At 36.3% G+C, this 24,523-nt stretch overlaps 2 protein-coding genes across 2 annotated transcripts in view; one reads left to right on the plus strand and one right to left on the minus strand.

Annotated features, from left to right (window-relative positions):
* FAM20A (FAM20A golgi associated secretory pathway pseudokinase) overlaps positions 1–2,804 on the plus strand; it is a 55,696-nt gene extending 52,892 nt beyond the window's left edge. Inside the window, exon 11 of the mRNA XM_026711248.2 lies at positions 546–2,804. Coding sequence (XP_026567033.1) covers positions 546–807 — 262 coding nt within the window. The 3' untranslated portion in view covers positions 808–2,804. The remainder of the gene's footprint in view (positions 1–545) is intronic.
* A 1,595-nt stretch (positions 2,805–4,399) lies between these two features.
* Positions 4,400–24,286, minus strand: PRKAR1A (protein kinase cAMP-dependent type I regulatory subunit alpha). The gene is made up of 12 exons (XM_026711249.2): positions 24,150–24,286; positions 21,580–21,648; positions 20,979–21,164; positions 17,568–17,741; positions 16,759–16,850; positions 15,316–15,377; positions 14,091–14,137; positions 11,736–11,894; positions 10,494–10,554; positions 9,054–9,175; positions 8,514–8,595; positions 4,400–6,768 (listed from the first exon to the last, which is right to left on the minus strand). The coding sequence occupies exons 3-12, from the start codon at positions 21,153–21,155 to the stop codon at positions 6,596–6,598; spliced, it is 1,149 nt and encodes a 382-aa protein (XP_026567034.1). The 5' UTR covers positions 21,156–21,164; positions 21,580–21,648; positions 24,150–24,286; the 3' UTR covers positions 4,400–6,595.
* Positions 24,287–24,523: the final 237 nt, after the last annotated feature.

Raw genomic sequence — 24,523 nt, forward strand, 5'->3', positions numbered from 1 at the left:
AAAAGTCACGGAAAATCACGTGATGGCAATGTGCTAAATGTGACACAGACACCCGTGTGATAGGGAATGGACCAAGCAGCATCAAACAGAGAACAGACCTTTTACTATTACCAGAATAAAAACCAAGAAACGTTACCAATAACTCCTTGCCTCTATAATTAAGACAGAGGCCTGAACTTCTTTAAGTTTGGCCTTTCCAGAAAAAAGCCTCACAGCTTGGGTAAGCAGCACAGGCTAGGAGCTTGCCATAGTTTTTCATTGTGTGCCAAAGTGTTATGTTCAGCTATAAACTTGGCACATCAAGGTTTCAAACATAAATAAGAATGCTTAGATCTTGAGGGTTATCAAGATCAGGCCCATCCCCTCTTCATCCTAGGGCACGCAGGGAAGAATGGAGAAGGGAGCAACGTGAGTTACGTGGGTTGCAGGGGAGAAAAGGGCCCTGATTCCCTTCATTAGCTGCAGCTGGTAAAACAGGATTTTAAAAGGGTTTTTTTTTCATAAACAGATTGACTCAAATCTATCTTTCGTTTCCTTTCCTTTAGAATAAAGAAGATCACTTTATTACGGCTGCAGCTGTTAGCCAAGTCAGACTACAAGCTGAGCGATATCATGAGGGAGTCCCTCCTTCAAGACAGTCTTGCCCCCGTGTTGACCGAAGCCCACCTTTTGGCATTGGACAGGAGGTTACAGATTATCCTGAAAACTGTGGAGGAATGCATAGAGGCCTTTGGAGAAGACACTGTTGTGGCTGACACAAAGCCTTTGGGACCCATGGCTTTTGACAGAATGACACAGCCAAGCTAGAGTCAAGGTGGAAGGGAAAAACCTGGAACCTGAACTTGAAATGATTGTGCTTCCTTAATCTGGAAAACAAGACCTGGGAAGAAGGCAATCATGGCAGAATCAGGAAACCACTGGGTGGTTGAAACTTGCAGCTTTGGCTGCAAATTTATAGATGGGAATCACATACACATCGCACCTACACAATCTTCCTGCCTCTTCTCCAAGAGATTGAAGATACACTGTCTTCTATAACTACCAAACGATGTCCTTCTCAGGATTTGCCTGGGCTCATCATGGCTAGATTTGATTGGTGGTTTGAATAAAGAAAGGGAGAGACACTAAAAAAAAAACAACCATTTTTGGAATGCATCCACATTGAGATTTAGGACAATATTTATAAGGTGGGCCTGTACCTCCTCAGGGATGTTTAGTTTATGGAGAACCGTAGTAGAAAGTCTAGTAGCCTTTGGCCAAAAAAAAAAAAAAAAGCCATGGAACTGTGCTGATGTGGCAGGTACTCTGGCTCTAACCTAGTTTAGACATCTCCACAATAGAAAGGAAAAAAGCAGGCACAGAAATGCTAGTTTAAAACATAAAAAACCCCATGTGTCAAGGTTACCAAGGAAGGAGAAAATGCTTTCTTTTGTGTAAAGGATCCATCAATTTGGGGTTGCATTGTGGGTGCCTTCAGATGATTCCAAATGTCCTTGATATCAAGGTAATGCATATAAGCTGCAATTTCACATTATAGCAATTCCCACTGAAATCTTTCCAGCCATTCACTTTGGAATAATGAAGAATAAGACTAGCACCTTGATTGATGTCTCATCACCAGCTAGCTGTAGCAATGCTTTTTCAAGCAAATAGTATAATTGTATGGAATGTTGAAGTTACACACACACACAATGAGGAGCCTTCAATGCAATGTCTGATGTTAAGAGTAGCAAACAGAATATGGGCTGTAGCAGTGAACAGAAGGAAATGTACCAAGGTAATCTACATCAACTCTTGAAAGCACTATGAAACACTAATGGAAGTTGGAAAAAGATTTTGCACCACAATGCTTTTTCAGGGTGCCAGCCAACTGCACACACTTCCCATTCATTTACAGCCTCCACCTCATCTTTTTTTTTGCCAATAGTCCCTTTAACACACTGTAGGCATGGCGTGAACTGACTGTGGGTACCAAATTTGATGTTTTTATGTTTTTATTCCCCAGTTCTAAAACTATCTGGCACCGGCAAGGGAAACATTAAGGCTGGCAGCTCTATGGCAGTTTCTTCTGGTCTACAACATCTCATCGAAGTAGGGTATGATGCCAATAATGCAAGAAAGGTGTTTGAGGAAATCAGCTATCAACTGTTACGGTTTCTTTCCCTAGTAAATTTATGCAAGATCATTAAAATATAGTTTTTTTAAAAAAAGTCTGGTAATTGAAATTATCCCACCTCTACCCTTTCAAATAAACTTGAGTTTATCCAGAAGCCCTTCAAAACAAAGGTTTAGTACACCAAGGAATATTGACAATTCCATGAGTTGCCCCTATTCACTCCAGTAATTCAAAACATTAGTTGGTTTCACATCTGAAAACAATCTGTTGAAGATTTTTTGCATTGATCATGGAAGTTAACAGCACAAATGCAGCCTATGCACAGTCTCCAATGTTTGGGGGGTGGGAATCTGGATAGAGTGGCCTGCCTCCCCTCCCCCCCCTGCCCCCCCATTACTTGTTGGCTTTTGGCAAAGTTATTTAGTATAGGAGGTATGGAGATGGAACTCCAAAGAATGACACAAGTCAAAAATCTAGTGTCAACTCCTACTCGACGTTGGAGTTTCACAAGATCTTCCAAACCTGATCTGGCAACTTTCTGAAATTCCAACAGCTTCATTATTATTATAGCCCATGGAGGCTGAGAATTCTGGTGTAGGTATTTGGAGAGTACAAGCTAGGAAAAAACTCCAATTTGAGGTATACTTAGTGTATTCCAGTTTTAACAATGAAAGCACCATATTATTTATGACCTGTTAAGACCTATTTATATTTTTTATCATTTGTAAAAGCAATTAACATACCAAAGCTAGATCTTCTACAAATAGGAAATGTAGAAATTCACTTTCCAATTACTATCTGTGGACACACAAACACATATTCATGCTTTATTGTACGAGTCCATGGGTAGCATAGCAACTCCCTGCAAACCTCCAATTGCTCTTCGAAAGGATACTCAAATCATTATTTTAACCTCGGGGAAATTACCTGGAGACTCTCCATAAACTTCCCTGGAGGAAAATACTTAATATTTTAGTATCGTGTAATATTGACAACCAAAGTTTACAAATTTTTATTTTTACTTCAGCTCGATTACCATCTTTGAACAATGGTTCATCAGAGTATTAAATTGGTTATATTATTTATGTCAATGATTATACAGTATTTCAGCTCCCTCTGCTGATAGCTTCCGGATATGAAGATTTAAAACATTCTTCAAATAAATTGTTTGGTTCCAAGGTGCATGGAATTAAAGAAATGCATCAGCATAGTCACTTCGGATCTCAGGCAGTAAAAACTGATGTTTCCATAAAGTCATTAGCTCTGGTGCTCTATTTTTTGGTATATTTGCATGTTTTTAATGGTAACATCAATTATATGAGAGGTTCAAGAGTGGTTTCCTCTCATTACAGGAAGTTTAGATACTAACTTGGTGTACTTCATCACTCATGAGTATAAGAAAAAACCCAGGGTGAATGTGTTGGCCATAATCAAACACTTGAAGTCTACCTAAATACTTGATTATCAAAAGGAATAATAATCCCCTACAATATTGAACACCCCAATAGTTTCTTATCAAGTAATCTTACAAACTGTTTATATATATATGAAAGTCATGTTTTCTTGCACTGGTTGATGCCAAAGCATCAGAAGATTCATTTATTTGACAGTCAGCCCATAGTTCAATTTTAAATCTTAAAGGAGTGCCCATGTTTATTAATTGCTCATCATAAAGTGATCCGCAAAACATACTAATTATTGATTTAAACATTTTCTGGAATTTTTGATCTATGGTTTGATTACAATGCAATGGACCGTTTTGCACATTAAACACTAAGCCATAAAGGGTACATCTACATTCCACATTAAGCCAAAAATATGTAATCTTACGTTTTAGTGCAGTGTGTGAACTATGGCTCCATTTTCCATATAATTTAACTGCAACAAGTTTCTTCTTATGAATCCCACCCAATTTATATGTTTATATGAATCAAAATTCTGTATCAAAGAAAACTAGCCCTACTCATTATTTAACTCAAAAATAACTATTTTCCAAGGTGAAACTCCTCTATAGCAATCCTAGTGAAATAGAGAGCAGAGGGAATGAATGGCTGAGAGAGAGAGGAAAACAGGCAGTACCAAGTCAATGGTCAAATAGGAGAGGCCTGATCTACTTTGAAGAGCTGACAATTTCATGTTTAACAATATATACGGAACTATGCTACATTAGCTAAGGTAAAAAGTGGGTCAGTATCAGAAAAAAAGTAAGACCATCCCCAGCTACTTTGTTCAAATCCAAGAATTAGCAGGGGAAGGGTCCACAAAAATGAAACACTGATTACATTTAAGAATTTAAATCATTTTATTGCTTTACCTGCCATTAGGACAATCTATAACAAAAGGAATATATGAGCACATACAATAAGTCAGACTTATAGTCAGGTAACAATACAAAAATGGTCCTCTGGTTTACTATAGCACTCTAGGGCAGTAGATTTTTTAAATTTGCTAAGGTGACCTAGCAAAACAGATTATCCTCTAAAGCCCTGAATGTTAGCTAAGGCAAACTATACCAACTGTGGATTCAAACATATTTAAATTGCACACAAAGGTAAAGCTTTAACTGTGATTAATATTTAACTCAGACGTAGCTGGTTCATCTTAAAATCCTGTTGGTAAAACTACAAAAGGGAGTAAACAGCAAGCTAAAAAGACGCAGTAGTGAAACTTGATTAGAAAGCCTTATATAAAAAAATGTGCATTTTTTTAGCGCTTACATAACATTTAAAAACTTTTTGGTGCTTCAACAAGGATCAAATCAAGCTTCAAAAATAACAAAAGGAAAAATAATCCCTGTGGATTTGAACTGAATAGAATTTAGAGAAAAAAGTAACATGGATCTCTGAAGAATGCAGGTGGATATCCTTACCTTACCAAGGTGGTTAGGATGAGCAGAAGGAATTAACAATGTATACTTTACATTTAATCCAAATCCAGATATGCGGACATATCAATGGCTGCCCAGATTTTTTCCCCCAAAAAATATACTAAGCTTCCTATTCCTCCAACTGCAAAGTATGATTAGCAAATGTTCTTCCAACAGCCAGCAAGTCAGAAAGGTGTATACCAGGTCCAATTGTCCAAAGGGAGGGGCTGCTAACCGGGCAAGTAAGATTTGTAAGAAATAGTTGCATAAACAATGCAAAACACTTGCTGCCACTCCCACATAAAGCTCTACAGTAGTTTTAGTTCATTTAGGTTACAAATAAACTGACTTGCTTACATTCTCCAACTGTGAAATTCAATAAAGCTAATGGGTAGCACTGAGTGCCACGCAGAATATTGTTAACACAAACCTGGTAAATACTGAAACACACTTCCGACTTGACAACAGGATTAACTTTCCAAAATTAGTTACTCCACTAGATCAATGAGAATGTGAGGCCAAACTAACTAGAGCATGTGTCTCCTTCCAGCTAAATATTTTAGGAGTTTGACAGGAAATAGGCATTGATTCTTCTGCTTCCTGTCTTTCATTTTAGCCAGAGTCCTGTCATCTTCCTAAATTAGACTGTATATTCCATCCTGCATTGACCACCAGTTACATAAATAGCATCACTGAACTATCTGGTTCCAAAGTTAACAGGGAAGGCAAAGCTTGGAAAGGGCAGACATAAGACTGCATACATAAGAATGCACCCTTCAGCTTCCTGTTCTAGATAGTGTGGATAGGGTGTTACAACTCACACTAGCTGAGGAGCAGTACACTAGTGTAAACACCTACACCTATATTTTAGCACATTGGTTGCCCTTTGAGAAAAATCAGGAGAGGCATATATTATAAATATTCACATCTGAGAACAGGCAAAACTTTTTGCTGTGCCAAAGATAGCAACACTTGGCAATAGTTGCCAAAACAAAAGCTTGTATACAAAAACCTGACAAACAATAACCAAGCCATCTTGAAATGGATACAGATGCACAAAACTATTGAACTTCTAACTCTGGTTTTACTAGAAGCTGATCTCAGTAAACTTAACCAAACATCACCCATATCCAGAACATTTTGCCAAGAGGTTGAGCTGAGAAGGTAAGTTTCTCTGTCTGAGAAAAGTACAGTAGAAAGTGATCACAATCTAAAAGGAACATGGGACTCACTGAGGAGAACGCACTTTTAGAATTTCCCACTGTTACATCCTTAACTCTACTGCAATAACTTCAGTGCTCAGGAATTGTTCCCAGCAAAAGGAATGGCAGTCACTGGCCATACTGGACAGTGTACATTGCACAGAGAGAAGCAGTAACAGTAAAAGTTTCCATACAATTCCCTATTTTCAATGGGGCTGGGAGCACCAAAATAATGCTCTAAAATTTAAAACGCTGTGAAAAGCAACCGCTTTCTTCCCGTACCCACCCACCCACCCACCCCCACTCTCAGACAGACAGGAAGCTGCAATAGCCAGTAGCCATGTGGCTCTGCACAAGAGTAATGAAAACAGTCTGCATTTGTGAAGCATGTATTTGAGAAGGAGGGAGACTTCAGACAGAGAGAGAGACAAAGCTGTTGTACTGCTGGATGTTCCGTTTCAGAATATCGGAGCATGGACCCAAGACACGCTCAAATCTGGGCCGATCAAGCTTTACACATTTTAAGGGGCCACGAGCAACAACAGTGGCAGCACGAGGACGATTCATTAATAGAGCTATTTCGCCTACAAGGAAAAAAAGAGGCATTTATTACAAATGGACCAATTAATGGAAAACTGATAACTTATGAACTGAACCAAAACTATGCTCTCTTTCATTATGACAGAAAAACTATAATAACTCTTGAACTGCAGTAGTTATTTTTTACTCTCATTAGCCCACACTAATGAGGCTTAGGCAATTTCCCTTAACAGGAAAAATTTGGAAATGATTGTTGTGAAATGTCATAACATAATACTAGAGGTGGGCAACCTGAGGCTCTAAAGATACATGAAATCTTCAAACCTGATTTTTGGAGCTTCCTCCAGCCATGATTTAAAACTGGAGAAAACTTCTGATATTTAAAGACAGGAAACACAACTAAACCTTTAAAATAAGTTTTACATACATTAAAGGAATAAAATCCCCCACAACCCCAAGGATGAAAAAACAGAAAAAAATCAAATCCCACACGTTTTCCAGGATGGCTCCGCCCACTGTGGCTCTCATAGTCAAAAAGCAGAATATAAACTTTAGTAACCAAAAGGTTGTCTATTCTGTTAATATGAATAGAGATGCAATTCCCATTTGAGACTCCCATCTGCCTTCCAAATGAAAACTGGACTTTTCTTTCAAGTGAAAAACTAGATCTTAGACATTATAAGTAAAATTTGTTAAGAATGAAGAGAATCTTTTTCATTCCATTTATTTCCCTTAGGAGAATCACTGATTATTATTCAATGCAATTTTGCTTCACAGCCTCAAAATTTGGGGAATGATTCACTTGTTCCCAAGTAATAGTAAATGTAGAGACTTTTTTCAAGCTCAAATGGTTAAAAATGTTCTTTTACACAGTTGAAGAACGGTGTTTTAAAATAAAAAAATATTTTCAGAACTGCCAATAGACATTAAATCTGGATTAAACATATTGTGTTTTAGTTCCTCTCCTCTTTTCAATGTATTTATAATGATCCCCAACTGACTTAACACCACTTGTGGTTGTAGGTTTTGTACCTGTTACTCATTGTTAGTGCCACATATATTAGAATATGTATTTTACAAAATGATACAATTCTATATATAGGATTGATGGAAAAGTATATGAGTCTGACTTCCCTCTTCTTACATTAATTTCAGTTAGAAAAAGTAAGTTATGCTAACTATAGTTAACATAGGGCAGGAGACTTCTTTGCATACCAAGTGGTTTACTATTAATATTATTGGGCTTTGAGGAGTTAGTACAAAACAGTGTGAAGAAGCCAACCGCGTCATTCTAATCCCCTCAGACATGAGAGAAAACCATTTCCCCACATTTCTGGAAATGATCCATAATATATTTATAGGACAACTACAATATTCTTTCTTCAAATAATATGATACTGATTTAACTCAAACCACTCCCTATTCCAAAGATTATTGTAATTATCTAGATAGGGGACTTTTATTTCAATCAATTTCTGATGTTCCAATCCAAATCTCTTATGGCAGATTCCAAGCCAGAATTTAAGAAGATTGGTAAGGACATAAAAGCTATTCTGTCATCACCAGCCAAGAAGAAGGTGTATCACCTTCACTAAAATCTATTTAGCTCTGAGTAATATTGCATCTTTTTCAAGTAACTTTTTCTATGTGGATTAGTATCAGTTTGATGTCAACATTTTGTGCTGGTGCAATGCATTTCCCTGACTTAAGCTCTATTAGAGAGATATGGTGAGATAATACTAATGTGCTTATGGGAAGTGGAAAGGGTGGAAGACAAAGGAAAGCTCACCAAAATAATCAGAGGGTGCAAGTCTGCCCACTTCAACAAATTCTTCGTGCTCTGACCTGCGCTGCAACACAGCAGCTGTACCCTGTAAAGGAATTACAGGGTTAGTGACAGTTTTTTTCTATGTACCAAGACAACAGTTTCATGATAGACTCAGAAAGCAGAGGAATCTCCATTTAATAACTCAGATTAATCTGTTCACGTGACTCTTAAGACCTGCTGAGAGAGGCTGTGTATCCATCCTTGGTGCCATATATTACCCACAAGTTTGTTTTATAACCAAACTGGATAATCTATCTGCTGTATGGTTTTTTTAAAAAATCACATTCTCTGATCATGATCAAATAATTAAATTTACTGAGAGCCATTTTAAACTCAGTGTAGTATTGCTAGCATTTTTACATACATTTTCAAAAATACAATTCACATTTCATGATAGAGATTGAATTCTAATAGTACAAAAAAAAAGATCAGAGTTAAATCAAGAAAAATGAAGCTAAAGCTGTTACTATCTAACAAACAATACAGACTATTATTACTCACCTCTAATATAATGAAAAATTCATCTCCGGGTTCTCCCTGCACCACAATTTTTTGTCCATCCTCAAACTGTACTGGCTCTAATGCATCAGCCACTGTGAGACGCTCCCATTTGTCGAGGGATTCTAAATTAAAAAGTAATTATTTAATAGCAAATTTTGCTGGGTTGCAAAGATTTTTACAATTAGGATATTTGTTTACTTTAAATGAGGGTCTTCTCCTATCTACCCCAGCATCCATTATGTAACTTGTTCAATCACAATCTCTTACATTACTATGAACAATTTAACATTCATTCACATCACAAATTTGGCAATTCAAATAATACCTCAACAATGTCCAAAGGGTTGCCAAGGTCCTTTATAGCAGGTTAGGTGACTATGTTTTAATTAGTAGACCAAGACTACGATAACTGTGACCTCTTAAGTTACTGAAATACAGATTCCAATATTGCCCAATAACTGATCACACTATTTATTGGGGCTGCTGGAAGTTAAGAGCCTGCAACTTAATGAGGAACTTTTAGTATAAACTGGCAATTCTAATGGACATCCCTGCTTATTGGCAGCAATGTTCTAGGTTCAATAAGGAGATTCTCTCACTCACAGAGCTGATAATACTCCATAGAACTCCAAAACAAACCCATTCTGTTTATCTATGTCTTAAGAAACCAAAACGTTCCCTGAATCAAAGTCAAATTACTTCTTAGGATAGTGGATTATTCAATCTCTTCGTAACAGTTTATCAACACAAACAAGGTATTTTAAAAACAATAAAGTGATCACAAATTAATTATCTTTAGAAATAATTAAATGCCTACAATTGACAATACTGTAAATAAGTAAACATACAACTAATAATGTAACAGATCCTTATAAGCGGTAAGTTTCTCATGTGCAGTTGCTTTCCTTTACAGCAACGTTGCAAAAATGTGACAATTTAATATGGAGTGCAGAAAGATGTTTTGAAGCAGTGGCTGGACTCTAAAATCCTGTTTTGTAGACAGGCTACACGAGTACATAAACAAGTAAATGATATGGGCATGGGTATGCGCAAACACACAAAAATATATAGGAAGCATAAAGATGTAGGAAAAGAGTTGAATAAGAAATAAAAGAGTGAAGGATACCAAACAAAATTATGAAAGAAAATATTTAAGAGGAAGCTATATGCTGAAGCACATACAGAAATAAAAAAAAAAAATTCTGCATTTTTTTCAGCAATACAAGTTAGACACAAATCAAAACTTTTGTCAAAAGAACAAAACCCCTGAATTTATGTCATTCAGACTATTGACAAAGCATAAGCAGGATGATGAAGAGAACAGCAATACAACACAATGCAAAGTAATAAATAAAAAAGAGAACAGCAGCAATAAAATAAAGAATAACAAAACACATGTATATTCTTTATCTGCCCATGTAAGAAATTTGTCACACTTACCAAGTATTGACACTTTACTAAGAAATTCTTCATACATCTTTCTCTTCCTCAGTGTACTACCCTGGAAGTTGGGGAAGAAAATACACCTGAAAATCAGTATTCTATTTTGCTTTGTTCTAGAAAGCCAGAATATTCTCCTGTCATGAGCATATTAAGGTCACAAATAGTCCTGAGTTGTTGGTTTGTTAGTTCCTGATTGAATGCTTGTATAGTAAACAACAGTTTAAAAGTGTATTATTTAGAAACCCAGGAGAGCAAAAAGATGACATAACATCTTTTAAAAAATAAATGAACATAATATGCCATATAGATTCTTACACTAATATAGCATATTAGGTCCATTTATTTTTTAAAAATCAGTTTTATGTGCATCCATTTAGATTTAAGTCCTGCTAAACTTGGTAACAAAAGCCCTCTTGGGACATAGATATCTGGTCCAATATTCACATGAATTATATTCTGTTCACAGCATTGAATAGTGTACTATTATGGCCATGGCTCTCTACATAGTATAGAGAGAAGTTATTTTCACTAATTTCTTTTTTCCTTCCACTCTCTAGCCATCATGAGACAAAACAAATTTATTATAAGCAAGAGTTTCTTATGTATATCTCCCTGTTAAAAGAATTTGTTTCCTTCAACCAGTATCTATTTAGCAACATCAATTTACTTTACAGTTGAATAAATTAATTTTATTAGAATGCTGATGATAGGAGTTTCATTGCCTTCTCACCATATAAAAGGTATTCATTTAAAGTAAGATTTTGAAGTGCAAAAAGATTAAATGGCATATTAAAAATGAAAAGCTTAACAATATGGCTCAAGTCTTCTGAGGAAACTTTTATGTCTGTAATTCACTTTTAACATTTATAATGCAGCAAGTGTGAATTTCAGAAACTGAGCTGTCATTCACCTTCTCAGATGAAAACAATAAATATGTTTGTGATTTAGCAAGCTAAAATTGTACAAGTCCCACCGCAAGAGTGGAAATCAAAGAACTGTGCCTCATTTCCGTATCATTTAGTATGAACAGCCAATTTGTGATATCTTAATCATGGAATAAGCAGAGACATGGTTATTGATCTGATCACTAATATAAACATCCAACATCCATTTTGTGAAAGGCTTACTATATTCGGTTCTTCCTATCAGTTCATTATAATTCTACTATTTACTGAAATGCTTCCCCAAATAAAGTATGGTATAAATGCACTGTTTCTTTCAAGACACTGAAATACTTACCATAAGAATTCTTCTATAACTATCTCGATCAATACCCCACAGTTTTACATTGGTTTTTGCTTTGACAGTTGCTGCTCGGGGTGTCCCATAGATCAGTGCAAGTTCTCCAAAGCTGCCCCCCTCTCCAACACTGGTGGCCCATTCACTGTTCACATAAACCTGGAGGAGGAATATATACACATTTATTTCAATCTATTATGTTTTGGTTTCGATATGCACTTTGTTAATTCTAGCTTTTTTTTAAAAAAATGCAAAAATCTTTTTGCATTCTGTTTTAAATTTTGTTATCAGCATTCAGGCCTTTCCAGAACAGAATGAAATCAAACAAATAAACATCTTAATAATTTCTCATGTGTCCATAATATGGAAATGCCGAGAGGCTGCTCCTGTTTGGAAAAATGTTTAAGCATTATTTGCATGATAAAAGGATTCACTCAAGGATCTTTTCCAACACCAAAGTTCAAGAGATCAATACCCTTTCTATGCTGCCTTTTCAAAGGTATTACTAGGGTTTTTCCCCTTACACTGCTTATAGACTACTCCAATCTGAATGGCTTTAGCTGTATACATGTAGTCCTTGACCAGGGGTGTCAAACTGGTGGTCTGCGGGCCGGATACATCATGCACAGGCCATGCCCACCCCAGCTCTGCAAATGGGGAAACGTCGCAAAATGTCACATGACAGCAACATGATGGAGCGAGTTTGACACCTGTGTCCTTGACTTATGACCACAACTGAGCCCAAAATTTATGTACCTATGCAAGGCAGCTGTTAAGTGAGTTTTACCCCATTTTACGGTCTTTTCTGCCACAGTTGTTAAAGGAATCGCTGCAGTTATTCACTGCACAATTTAGTGAATCTGGCTGTCCCCCATTTACTCTGTAGTCAGAAGCTGGCTGGGAAGGTTACACATGATGATCACATGATTCCAGGACAGGACAACTTCATAAATACATGCCAATGGCCAAGACCTCGAATTTTGATCATGTGACCATGGGGATGCTGTAATGGTCATAAGTTTGAAAACTGGTCATAAGTCACTTTTTCCAGTGCCATTGTATCTTCAAACAATTACTAAATAAATAGTTGTAAGTCGAGGACAACCTGTATGTGAACAATCCAAACAGTGAACAATTCCATATATTAAAACAGCCAATTCAATAGAGATATACAGGGATAACACAACAAAATCAAAACAGGTATGTGCCAATGTAGACTCTGCTGAAATAAAATCATTTTGAGAAAGTTCTTGAGAATAAGGATGGAAGAGAATCATGCTTACAAGTGGGAGCACTGTGTGGGAATTACTACCGAAGAGGCCAGTCTCCTGGATCAAGTCCCCTTACAGCTCCTATAGCAGGGCCGCATCCAGCCTGTGGGGTGCTTAGATCTAGCCCGCAGGGCCGGTCTGGAAATAACAGCAAAAATAGGGCGGGGTGGGGTGCACCCCCCCACAACCGCTTTCCTCCAGGGCCAAAACGGACCCTCCAGAATGGTCCAGGAGGCCGTCCTTGACTCAGAAAGTTATAAAAGGGAGGAAAAGTAAAATATTTTACCTTTCAAGCTTGCAGGATTCTGCTACTGTAGCCTATGTCATCAATTTTGTAGTTCTAGTCTAGTCTATGGAGTCAGTTTCTTGATCTGGTCTCTCTCTCATAAGGTGATCAAGTAGATCAAGTAAGTATTAAAAAAACAAAATCACAGAAATGTACGCCTCCCTATTTTTATAAGTTTATAAAACCCTGTCTGCCAAGGTGGGGTCCCATGTCACGCCCACCATGGCCACACCCACATCCACCACGGCTACAGCCCTGACCCTCCAAGGTCAAACCCAATCCTGACATGGTCCTCAATGAAACTGAGTTTGACACCCCTGTCCTATAGGATGAGGAAACCCAGGCCAAGCTCTTTATGTTGAAATTAAATTTATTAAATTTGCATGCCACTCAATTCCGAATGACTTTGGTAGTTATTGTTCATCTTTTTTCATTCCTGATTACTTAAAGTGCCAGGAAAATATCCTACAATTATTATTTGGAATCAATAATGAAAACTTCTTAATCAGTTTATCACTATGTAATGATTTTATAAGCCATGATTAAAATAAACCGCTTAACACAATGAAAGCACCAACCAATATCTTAATTTCGTCTCAACCTGTGCTAAATCAGAAAATATTAGAAAACACATGGCTAAAGTATGTTTAGAGAAAGGCAGACCATAATGGTGACTCAAATCCCAACTGGTTATTTGTATTGTGTTTAATAATCATGTCCATATTTAATATTACCGTACATGTATTAAAACTATGCAACGACACTAGATCAATATATTTCAGGGGGAAAAAAACTTACATCCATTTCTCCTTGATCAACAACATAGAAGTTATCCCCTTCATCACCTTAAGAAAGAAAAGGACAGTGTGTGAAATAACTTTTTTAATCCTTTAAAAAGCATCAGATGTGCCTTTAATTTTAGCATCAACAGAACTTTTTAGATTGAATATCAATCAACATAATACATACAATTACAATTTTATATTTGGCATAATTTTAGAATATCCAGTATTGCCTTCAGTTTTTGCAAATTCATGCAAATTAGACTTTGTATTCCATGTCTAACTATTAAGAAAAGATGAAGCTATTCAGCTATGATTGGATAGTTAAGGACCAACCAGCTTACCTCAAGTAAATATAAAAGCTTCTGCAAAAACCAATGCTGGCTGCTATTTGTTTTTATGGTTTGTGTTCTTAACCCTAACCCATTTACTATGTCTACCAAAGCATTACCAAGGCAAAATAAACAATGAATAACTTAAATTGAAGAAACCCTAATATATTGCATAGTGAATACAGGTAGTCCTCAATTTACAACCACAAATGAGCCCAAAATTTCTTGTTGCTAAGTGAAACAGTGGTTAAGTCCGTTTTGCTCCATTTTATGCACTTTCTTGCCACAGTTGATAAGTGAGTCAATTCAGTTGTTAAGTGAATCTGACTTCTCCACTGACTTTGCTAATCAAAAAGTTGCAAGAGGTGATGATACGTTACTGGGACACTGCTACCGTCATTAATATGATTCAGTTGTCAAGCGTCTGAAGTTTCATTATGTTGTCTGAAGTTTCATTATGTGCAACCGTCATAAGTGTTTGAAAAGGATAAGTCACTTTTTTCAGTGCCATTGTAACTCCAAATGATAACTAAACCAACTGTTGTAAGTTGAGAACTACCTGTCATATATTAAAATCTTTCTATATCAAGTCCTATACCATAAAAAAACAATTACGTAATAGTGCAATAGCACTTAAGACTTATATGCCTCTTTGTAGTGATTTACAGCCCTCTCTAAGCAGTTTACAGAGTCAGCATATTGCCCCCAACAATTTGGGTCCTCATTTTACCCACCTTGGAAGGATGGAAGGCTTGAGCCTGATGGGATTTGAACTGACAAATTGTAGACAGCTGGCTGCAGAAGTAGCTTGCAATACTGCACTCTAACCACTGTGCCACAAAGGCTCCTTAACGGAAGCTAATACTTTAGAAGTTAAATAAATTCCAATCAAAAAAATAAATCATATACCTTGCTGTATAACAGTCTCACCAGCAATGTAAGTGACTGGAAACATTGCATCAAATATATCACTGAAAGAGAGTACAGATTTACTCAGCATAAAATGAAAAGTGGAACATGTTTATACTAATATTGTTAATTAAGACTAAGTCATCAGAAAGAATTGTTTTTATAAGTATTCTACATTTTATCTTTTTTTACAATTGGCTTTCACTTGCTGAAATGAGGTGCTATTTCCTACCTTATTCCATTTTTATAATGGAATCTATAACAATGTGAACAGACCACTTTGTTTCCCATTTTTCAATTCTAAGACAATTATAATGAACACCATTTTTTAAATACAACTAAAAACTGACTTTGCCAAAAAAAATCTGTTGAATAAGTTAAAAGAATCATAGTATTAAAAAGCAGTATAAGTAACAGCTAGCTTAGTTTGATTGAAGAGCACTCTTTAATACGTTTTTTATAACACAGGTATGATTATTACTCCCTGCATGTATACAAGGAAGAAGATATAAAGTATTATAAAATAATCCCAAACCTAAATTCATAAAACAAAGTTTGAGTTGAAAACTAATTTGAGAGTACTAATTGTGCCAAAAAAGGACAATGATAGATTTTTCTTTTCTAATCTTACAATTCACCTTTAGTTATGTTTCTAGTCTTGCCTACAAAGTAAAAAAAAGTATATTGCAAACACTGGGAGTGACATGAGGTTATTATAATATCCTACGGAATACAGTCTAGGAGGAATATTCCATAGACACAACCTCCTGCGATTGAAAAAACAAATTCCTATGAGATTTTCCCTTTTTAAAAAAAACAACACTACTGTTAAGGCAGTGTATCTACGTAATTTGAAGGCTCTTCTATAATTGGGAATCAAGCAGATAATCTGCTGGTTTCAGATAAAAATTAATTCTATTAAAATTAAATTAAAATAACTTAGAACCAGTGACTGCAGCTTGAAGATTCCAGAGTTTGCTAGATCCACATTTTTTGGATTTTTGACTGACAAAACTTTGAGGCAAGCTGTCATTCTGTTTTGTATGCAGCAGTTACAAAGCCTGCTACATTCAAAAGAAGAACAGTAATTCTGATGCAGTACAATCCAAGTTCAATTTCAGGCATATATTAAAAATTGCAATTGAGATCCTTGCCTTTACCTTTAAAAATCTACATTTCAGGCAAAACCAATAAGGAGTATGCAGTTAGAAACTTTAATTACTCCTTTAAATATTTAAAGTAATTAATTCTAAAAGCTATACACAGAATTTGATCTAAGTTGAGTTTCATATAAGTTTCACATAAGAATTTTTGCCTCAAAAATTTTAATGAAATCTGCTGGGAAACCTTATTCAAAGTTAAATTTTAAAAAAGCCCCAAAATCCAACAGGAAATAATCCTTGATAGTCAGTCTCTAGTTTGATTTAAATGAAGAGACCCTACCTTCTTTCATTGTCATCAAGATGAGCAAAGAGCACATTCTTCTCTATGGCTTTCGCCAAGGCAGCCATAGTTTTATAATCCTTTGGAATAACCTGCGGTATGGAAGATACCCACAAAATTTTAACTGAAGGCATTTTAAGTGATTTATCATTCATCCTTGAATTCCAACTTTTTTTTATTTGACACAATCACATACCATTTTCCTGAAGAGGTAAGTTTAATCTAGAATGATATATTTATTAATTTGAAAGAAAAAACTACCAATGATCAAATGTATTGTTTTGTCAATGTTCTGAATACAATTTCAGGGGGAAAGAAGTGTTATTGTTCCCAAAAGAATAGCAGATCTATTGATATTTACAGAAAAAAATAGCAGAAGCCCCAAAATTTTTTTAAAAAAGTTCACTATTTGTTGTATTAACTATAATGTATTAGAATCCATCTCTTGAACATCCCGATAATTTAAAACATGTGATTTTGCTGGGGAGATAAAATGAATAAAGCAACAAAATTTTTGTCTTACTCATCCCTCTTGCTGACATGACACCAAGGAATCAGTCAACATTTTAATGATTTTCTCATAATTCAGGTTCTTAAAGTCAGGCTTTGAATAAACTATTAAAAAGCCATATAGATCACATAGATGGTATCACAGGAGATCTAACATCAGGAAAATATGAAATGAAACCATACAATAGAATCAAAAATAGTTTGTCTCCTCCAAACAGGTTCCAGCAGCCCAAGGAGGGAAAAAATAATATACAAGTCATGAAGTAAGGCTTATATGAAGTAATAACTTGAAGCAACACCTTTCTAACATAAGAGGCAGCATCCTCTTCAGTGTAAACCTCTGCACTAATGGCACCACGCCTTCTGCGACCTTTAACCACTGGGTTCATCGGTGGTGGAGGAGAAATTTCATCTTCACGGGAATCTGTGCGAGAGCTGGCTTTCTGCTGACAGATAAACTGCTTTGTTTCTTCCTAGAATGAAACAAATTTAAGCCATGTAGACATTACAGTTTTGTTCTTCTTTCTTAATTGGTTTTACTAAATTCATACACAGTGACACATATACAAACTATATGGCTGAAACGGGATCACATACTTACAAGAAACCAACATTAATTCTTGTCAACTATCTTGCACTTAGAATTGCCTAAAGTTATTACTGATTCTTAGCAAAAGTCATTTTAAGCTACTAAGTACATATGAACACTTAAACTGAACTAAATTACTGAATCAATAAGGGGACATAGGCTTTGATTCAATCAAGCTGCATATTGCACTAAAGTTTAAAAAGGGAAGAGATATTTATACATTTCTGCAAGTTTAGAGTAATCTGCATTACTCTTCTACATTTTAGAAAAAAGAGGCAATTTATAAATCCTGAAGCCCCAATGATGTGAAAAATCTTGTCATAACCTGCTAGAATAAGTTTTAAATATAATACTGAAATTCTTATCTAGCAGTTTGCATAAATTGTAACTTTTAAAATAAAAATAATTTAACATTATTTTAATTAATCAATTTTAATTACAGTCATTTTAAAATCATAAAAATGTAACTTTTTGTGAATTAAAATGTTATATCATACATGACAACAGAAAAAGGACAATTAGCAACTTACATATGTAAAACAATATATAAATTTATGAAATTTGCTGGTTCAACAGTGAATGCTCACTTTTGGAATAAATTACTATCCTATAAATAATGTATTAGACAAGCAATACAATTAGCAATTCAGTTCTTGAAAGAACATTTTGGCATGTTGTATAGTGTAATGTAGTGATTATTTTAGTAAGCAACATTTTGAGAATTAAGAAGGGTTAATTCTCTCATGATGCAGAATCTCATGATGGAGAATAACTATGAAAAATGTGCAAGAATGTATCACAGCTATGCACATGTCTAGGATTTTCTTTTAGATCATGGGTAGATTTGAAGTGAAATCTCAATCAGAAGGGAAATAAATATTCATTATTCATGGCAATCCATTAAAGTAGATACTATATTATTACAACAATTCACATCATTGTCATACATGCAAAGTATGCCATTAATAACTTATTATACAATCTTTAAACTATGCAAATTTGCACGGAAATTTGGGACATTGTTTATAAAGATATTGCATCATACTATTTATACTTGTTGAAACCCGATTTTTGATTAAAATTAAAACATATCATTTTTAATATTTTATTAAACGTAAGACCAATATAGTTTTAAAATAAACACACTTGCCTTAAGTATCAGTCCCTATTCAAAGGGCTCCTGCTAAAAAAAATCCACTAAAAATCAGTACATTAATCTATTTGTTTCATACAGTGCACTTCAAGCATTAAATTACAATGAAGAATTTCATACATAAGACACCTCTGTTGGAGCTAGAAAGAATTTTACTGGCTGCCTCTTCTTCCCATGACAACACCCTGTAGAAATCAATTCCATTCTCTGTGAACCAAAGAATCCTATGACCTTACACAAATGGGCACTAGGGGATAAGTAAATAGAAGAATTCAGAGATTCATGCTAGTGTCCAGTGAGATAGTCCTTTCGGCTGGCACAAGACATTTCTGAATCAAAGCCAAGAACTTAAAAGCTCACACAATCACTTGACTGCTTTTAGAGAACTGCATAATTCAATGTTTGGATCAAGCCAAATTTAAAGCTGCATGGATCATAAGAGTCTTACCCATCAAAGTAGTGTTTATGTGTCCATCCTTAAAGGGCGATTTAAAAGTACTTGTACATAATTATCAATATATGTGCAAAGTGACTCTTCTATACAAAACAAAATGTAGGTTTTCCAATATTATGTCCCAAGAGAATTAAATGTATTAATCTAACAATTCAGAGTGACTGCAGAAAATGCTAAATATTGGTCTTGTGATATGCCTTTAGATAATCAGCTGCCATGCCATGAATGTTGCTGACCTTCTCTCCTTCCACAGAATGTTGACATAGAGATGGGAGAAGCTGTTACTGACACAGCAGTCAAAGAACAAGAAAATATTACTGTAGCCATGTTGTGCAGTAAACACAATTTATGTACTTGGACCTCTTTGAATGTGAATAAAATGGTTGCAGCTATGCAAAATATTTAGTCAAACAGGATACAGATTTAAGTGTACTTGCATATATGTTAAGGTAGATTAGCTGTAACACTGGACTTTTTGTGTATTTTAGCATCTTGTGTAAACTCAGCCCACTTCATTAATTAGTTCTATTTATGGCGTGTGTCCCTAAAATAGTTAATTCTGATTGGCAGGTTCCATGAATAGTCACTTAATATCTTGAAACCAGTTCTGGCTAAATTGAAGATTATATTTTATAAAGCATCCAAAACCATATTCTAGGATTATAAGCATAACATTATATGCAAACAATACCATATTTTTATGATAATCCTATGGAGTTGAAGCGTCTTTTCTTAGCAACATATTAACATTATAAATTTTGCTTGTTGTCCCACTACAATTCAGATATGCTGGCTGCATTCATATTAAGTTAAAACGTAGTTTGTTTCAGATTATTGTTTTGTGTGAAACAACCTGGGTTTTTTTGTAAACAATGTTTATGCCTTAACATCATTTACCAATTCTTTCACACAATATGCTAAGCCAAATCATGATTTGGGGTTGACATGCTCTATGCATCCCCTTGCTGAGTTTGTAATCCATGTCTTCAGGCTTACTATGAAGTCTGAAGCTAGCTATTTTGATTTCTTAGCCATGCCAAACAAACCCAATGAAGACAACATATAAAATTCAACAACATTAAGGAAAGCAGCATCTTCACTCCTATTAAATAAAATGGCACTAACCTCATGTATTTATTTATTTGCATGCAAGGCTTACAGTTTACTCCAATCAAAACTGACTCTGAGTAGCATGCAAATCCCACTGTGATGGGACAGCATTGAGAAGAATCAGACATTTTTGTTTGTATGTGTGAAAAGCAAAGAGGTAAAATATTCTAAATAAAAATCTCTTCAAGCATAGAGAGTTGCTATGAATATAAAATTTTTTTCCAGAATCTTACACAAAGAGATCTGCTTCTGCAATTTCCTTAAAGCTTAGTCTTCATCACATTTCAGAGAACTAAATAATGCTGTACTTTTTTGAAAAGGTGATGTGCTCCAGGTCAAGCATAGGATTCATTATTATGTTGAGAGTGTTTTTCTCATTTTCTTTTATGAAGTTTAGTTTTTACCTTTTCCAATCTTTCAAAGTATTCCCGGAGGAAGCCCATAGGTCTCTCAGGTCGCACTGTACAAAGCTGGACAATGCAATCTTTCAGGAGTTGCTGGATGTTATGTTTTTGGACGTAGTGCTCACATTCACGGAGGCTACGTTCTTCTTCACTGCTGCTACTGCTAGAGGCTGCCATTGCTGGTATCTGAAAGAAAACATATTTGAAAGTCTAGTTTTCATCCCAACCTTAATGTATTAGTAGTGTACACTAAGTATATTAGACCTATGTCTCTCAGTAAACATAGCAGTTGAACATTAGCATATTTGCAGACATAGTATTTGGTGATAATGTGGGGAAAAATCAGAAAAAAATTAAAGCATAATTCAACTAAAACCCATGTTCAATTATCCTAGGAATATTAGATGCTAAGCTGCTCCCAATAATGAACATGAGGGTAACATGATAAGAGAAGGGAAAATAAATCATTTTACTAATTGTAGCTCCCAAGAAAAAATTGATTGGAAAGAAAGCTGCTGTAATTAAATTAAAATATTCATTAGTGGATTTTCTAAACATATTTATAGAAATAAAGAGTGTATTTCAGCTGATCACTACTTACTTGAGATGAAGTTAACAGCAGTTACAGGTATGCACAGAATTTGCAGGAAACTGTTAATCCCAGTATCACCTTTCAAAACGGAAATAAGAAAGTGAATTGTTGGAACACTCTATTAATACATGCTTTCCTATGTGACATATTTAGATACATGGCTATATTCTTACAGTTATAAACATATGTCTTGGATTTCCATTGCTAAGATAATTTGCCGGTTAAATAAAAAATGAAGATGCCGAATAATCTCCCCTTCAAAACACTGTATTCTTCTCAATTCTTGCAGACTTTAAATGTTGCAGTAAACTGCTTTCTGATTGAACACCACAAATATAATTAAATGGCATTTACAATCATATTGCCTTAAGTTCTATAGTATCAGCTGGCTCTTCTGTTTTGACAACTTGCATAATAAAGGTCAGTAACACACTGCTTAATTAAATATCCAAGAACTTCTCTGTGGCTCTATAACAGCTTGCAAATTAGTCTGTAGAAAAAACATTCACACTGTTGACACTGCAGCAGACAACAGTGCTTAACAGCAGCAGACAACTGTGCAAAAACTTCTGACAGAAACTTTTGTCTCAAGTATTTTATGAGGCATGCCAAATAGAAGGCATTCCATTTTAAGTAGAACTTGCCTTAAGAACAATGGCATTGTATTTTTACACATACTGTGTCAAGTGAAAATTCAATTCTATAGATACCTTTATGTTGCCATCAGTATTTCCAAAAGTTGTAAAACCCATCTAAATTCACTGCAATTAAAGTCTGCTTTCAGACAAAGAAAATACATTTGCTACCTACATGAATCATTAGAGATAAAAAAAGAGCAAAAATCTAATCTAAATATGAAAATATTCTAAATGAGTGACAAAAGGAACCCTCCATCTTATTGAAATAATGTTGCATACCTTACGAATAGACTATTACAGGACCCTAATAACTGTCTGAACCATTTAACATTTTTCAAGGCAATTCCCTATAATTCTTCTAAGAAAAAAAAAAAAGCAACTGGGAGTTACAAAATGCTTTCTTTCTGTTAAAAAGTAACCGTACATTCACCAGGGCAGGAAAACCAAGATATTTAAGAGATCATAAATTATAGCCTATTTTAAACTTAGCAGTTTTTATCTATGAGAACAGTATCTCTCTTTTTAACCAAGGACTAGTCATTAAAGTAAAAACAAGCAACCTGATACCCTTATGAGCTCTAGTCCATTTCTATCAGGAGGCAAAATGTTGACACAATCATCCGAAGGATGTCATGATTTTTATTACCCTATAAGAAAATGATATAGGACTTTTCCCCATACCCAGAGAAAAGCACCTTATATAACGTCAGGCAAGTTGCAGCGACTCTCTGGGTGTGATCGATCTACTGATTTTTCTATACTGGAACTTATGAGTGCAAATATAGCCCTACATGAAGCATTCTGGACAAGACCCAACAAACAGTGCCATTAAAGCATGTAAAATCAATCTAAACTCCTGGTGACTACATGGACACGTCCACCATGTTTTGACAGCACTACTGAAGGGGTTTGGCATTCTTTACTTCTGGGCTATGTGGTGTTTTTTTCCCCCCTCCAATCCTTGCATGCTTAGATTTCCTGAGATGGGGCAACCAACCATCAACCAGGTCTGCAACCACACCAAAGCAAATGGTAAACTATGTAGTCAATTGCTAAGCGTTTGCTTTCCATACAATATGGGCTTAGAGGTGTCCTAAAATAAATCAAAACATTGGAGGCAGCAATCCAAGCATTAGTTCACTCCATCTTTTAAGGAGACCACCAATACTATTTTTTTTTAACACAGACAAGGCCCGTATTAATGAATTCTATTCCTAATACAGTCCTGCCTTTTTAGGTAAATACAAAGTTTGTCCCCCAATGGAAGGACTGAGTGGCTTATCTAAAATAATAAAAAAATGTTCCCCTCAAATAATCTATCAGTTAAGTGTTCCTCAAAGGTTTACCTCACGGGTTACCATAATAATAATAACAATAACAACAACAATAATAAGTCAGTATTTGTGATACATTTTAAATGTTCAGCCTGGTTTCATGTTTAATGAATAAAATTTTATAAGAACAATAATAATCCCCAGACAGCCGCTACTTCAAACCAGGACTTCGTCCCCAATTCCTTCTGGCTTTCTGCCTACCGCCGCGACATCCCCCGGGAGCCGCGCTGATGCTGCCTCCGCTTCCCACGGCGCTCCCCTCGTGCAGAGCCGCCGCTTGTTTTCTCCCGGTCCTCCCCCCCTCCCCCCCCCCAAAAAAAAGCCAGGCACGGCGCGCTGCCCGCCGGCGCCAATGCCCCGCCCCCGCCGTACTTTGCAGCGTCCCCGTCCGAGCCCCTAACCTCGTCCCTCAACGGTCCTCCTCTGCCTCGCCGCTCGACGGTTTCCACTGAGGCGAGATTTGAGTCAACGGAGGCCTGGCGTCTCCCGGCGCAAAAGCCGCCTCAGCCGAGCGCGTCTCTCACTCTGGGCCTCGCTGCACCCCTGCGCGGCTGTGCCCGAAGTCCCCCTCCCCTCGGGGGAGACTCGAAGCCCGGCCCTGACTTACCCGGGTCCGAGCGGCGACTCCCTGCTTGGGCCTCTCCGCGATGGTCGACCCCGCTCCTCCTCCTCCTCCTATCCCGATTTGCGGCCTCCTTCTTCTCTTTCTCGGCAATCGCTCCCACCGGAAACCCAGCTCTCTCCGCCAATCACCGCCCAGCGTGACGTCAATGAGCCTCGTTCTCACTTGCCGAACCGTCCCCGTGGCAACCTTAAAGGGGACGCGCCACGTTCGATCCGGATCTCTTTCCCCCGCTTATACAGTAGCAGAAGCCAGTAAGAGAAGAGGAGGAGGTGGAGCGGCGCTGCGAACAATTGCTGGCTTTCCCTTTAATTCCCCCTGACGTCAGGCTGCGGGTTGAAACGGCACCGCTGCCCTCC

This window comes from Pseudonaja textilis, chromosome 2, assembly GCF_049901715.1.
Source record: "Pseudonaja textilis isolate UNSWEBS1 chromosome 2, rPseTex1.2, whole genome shotgun sequence".
Classification (NCBI taxonomy): Eukaryota; Metazoa; Chordata; class Lepidosauria; order Squamata; family Elapidae; genus Pseudonaja; species Pseudonaja textilis.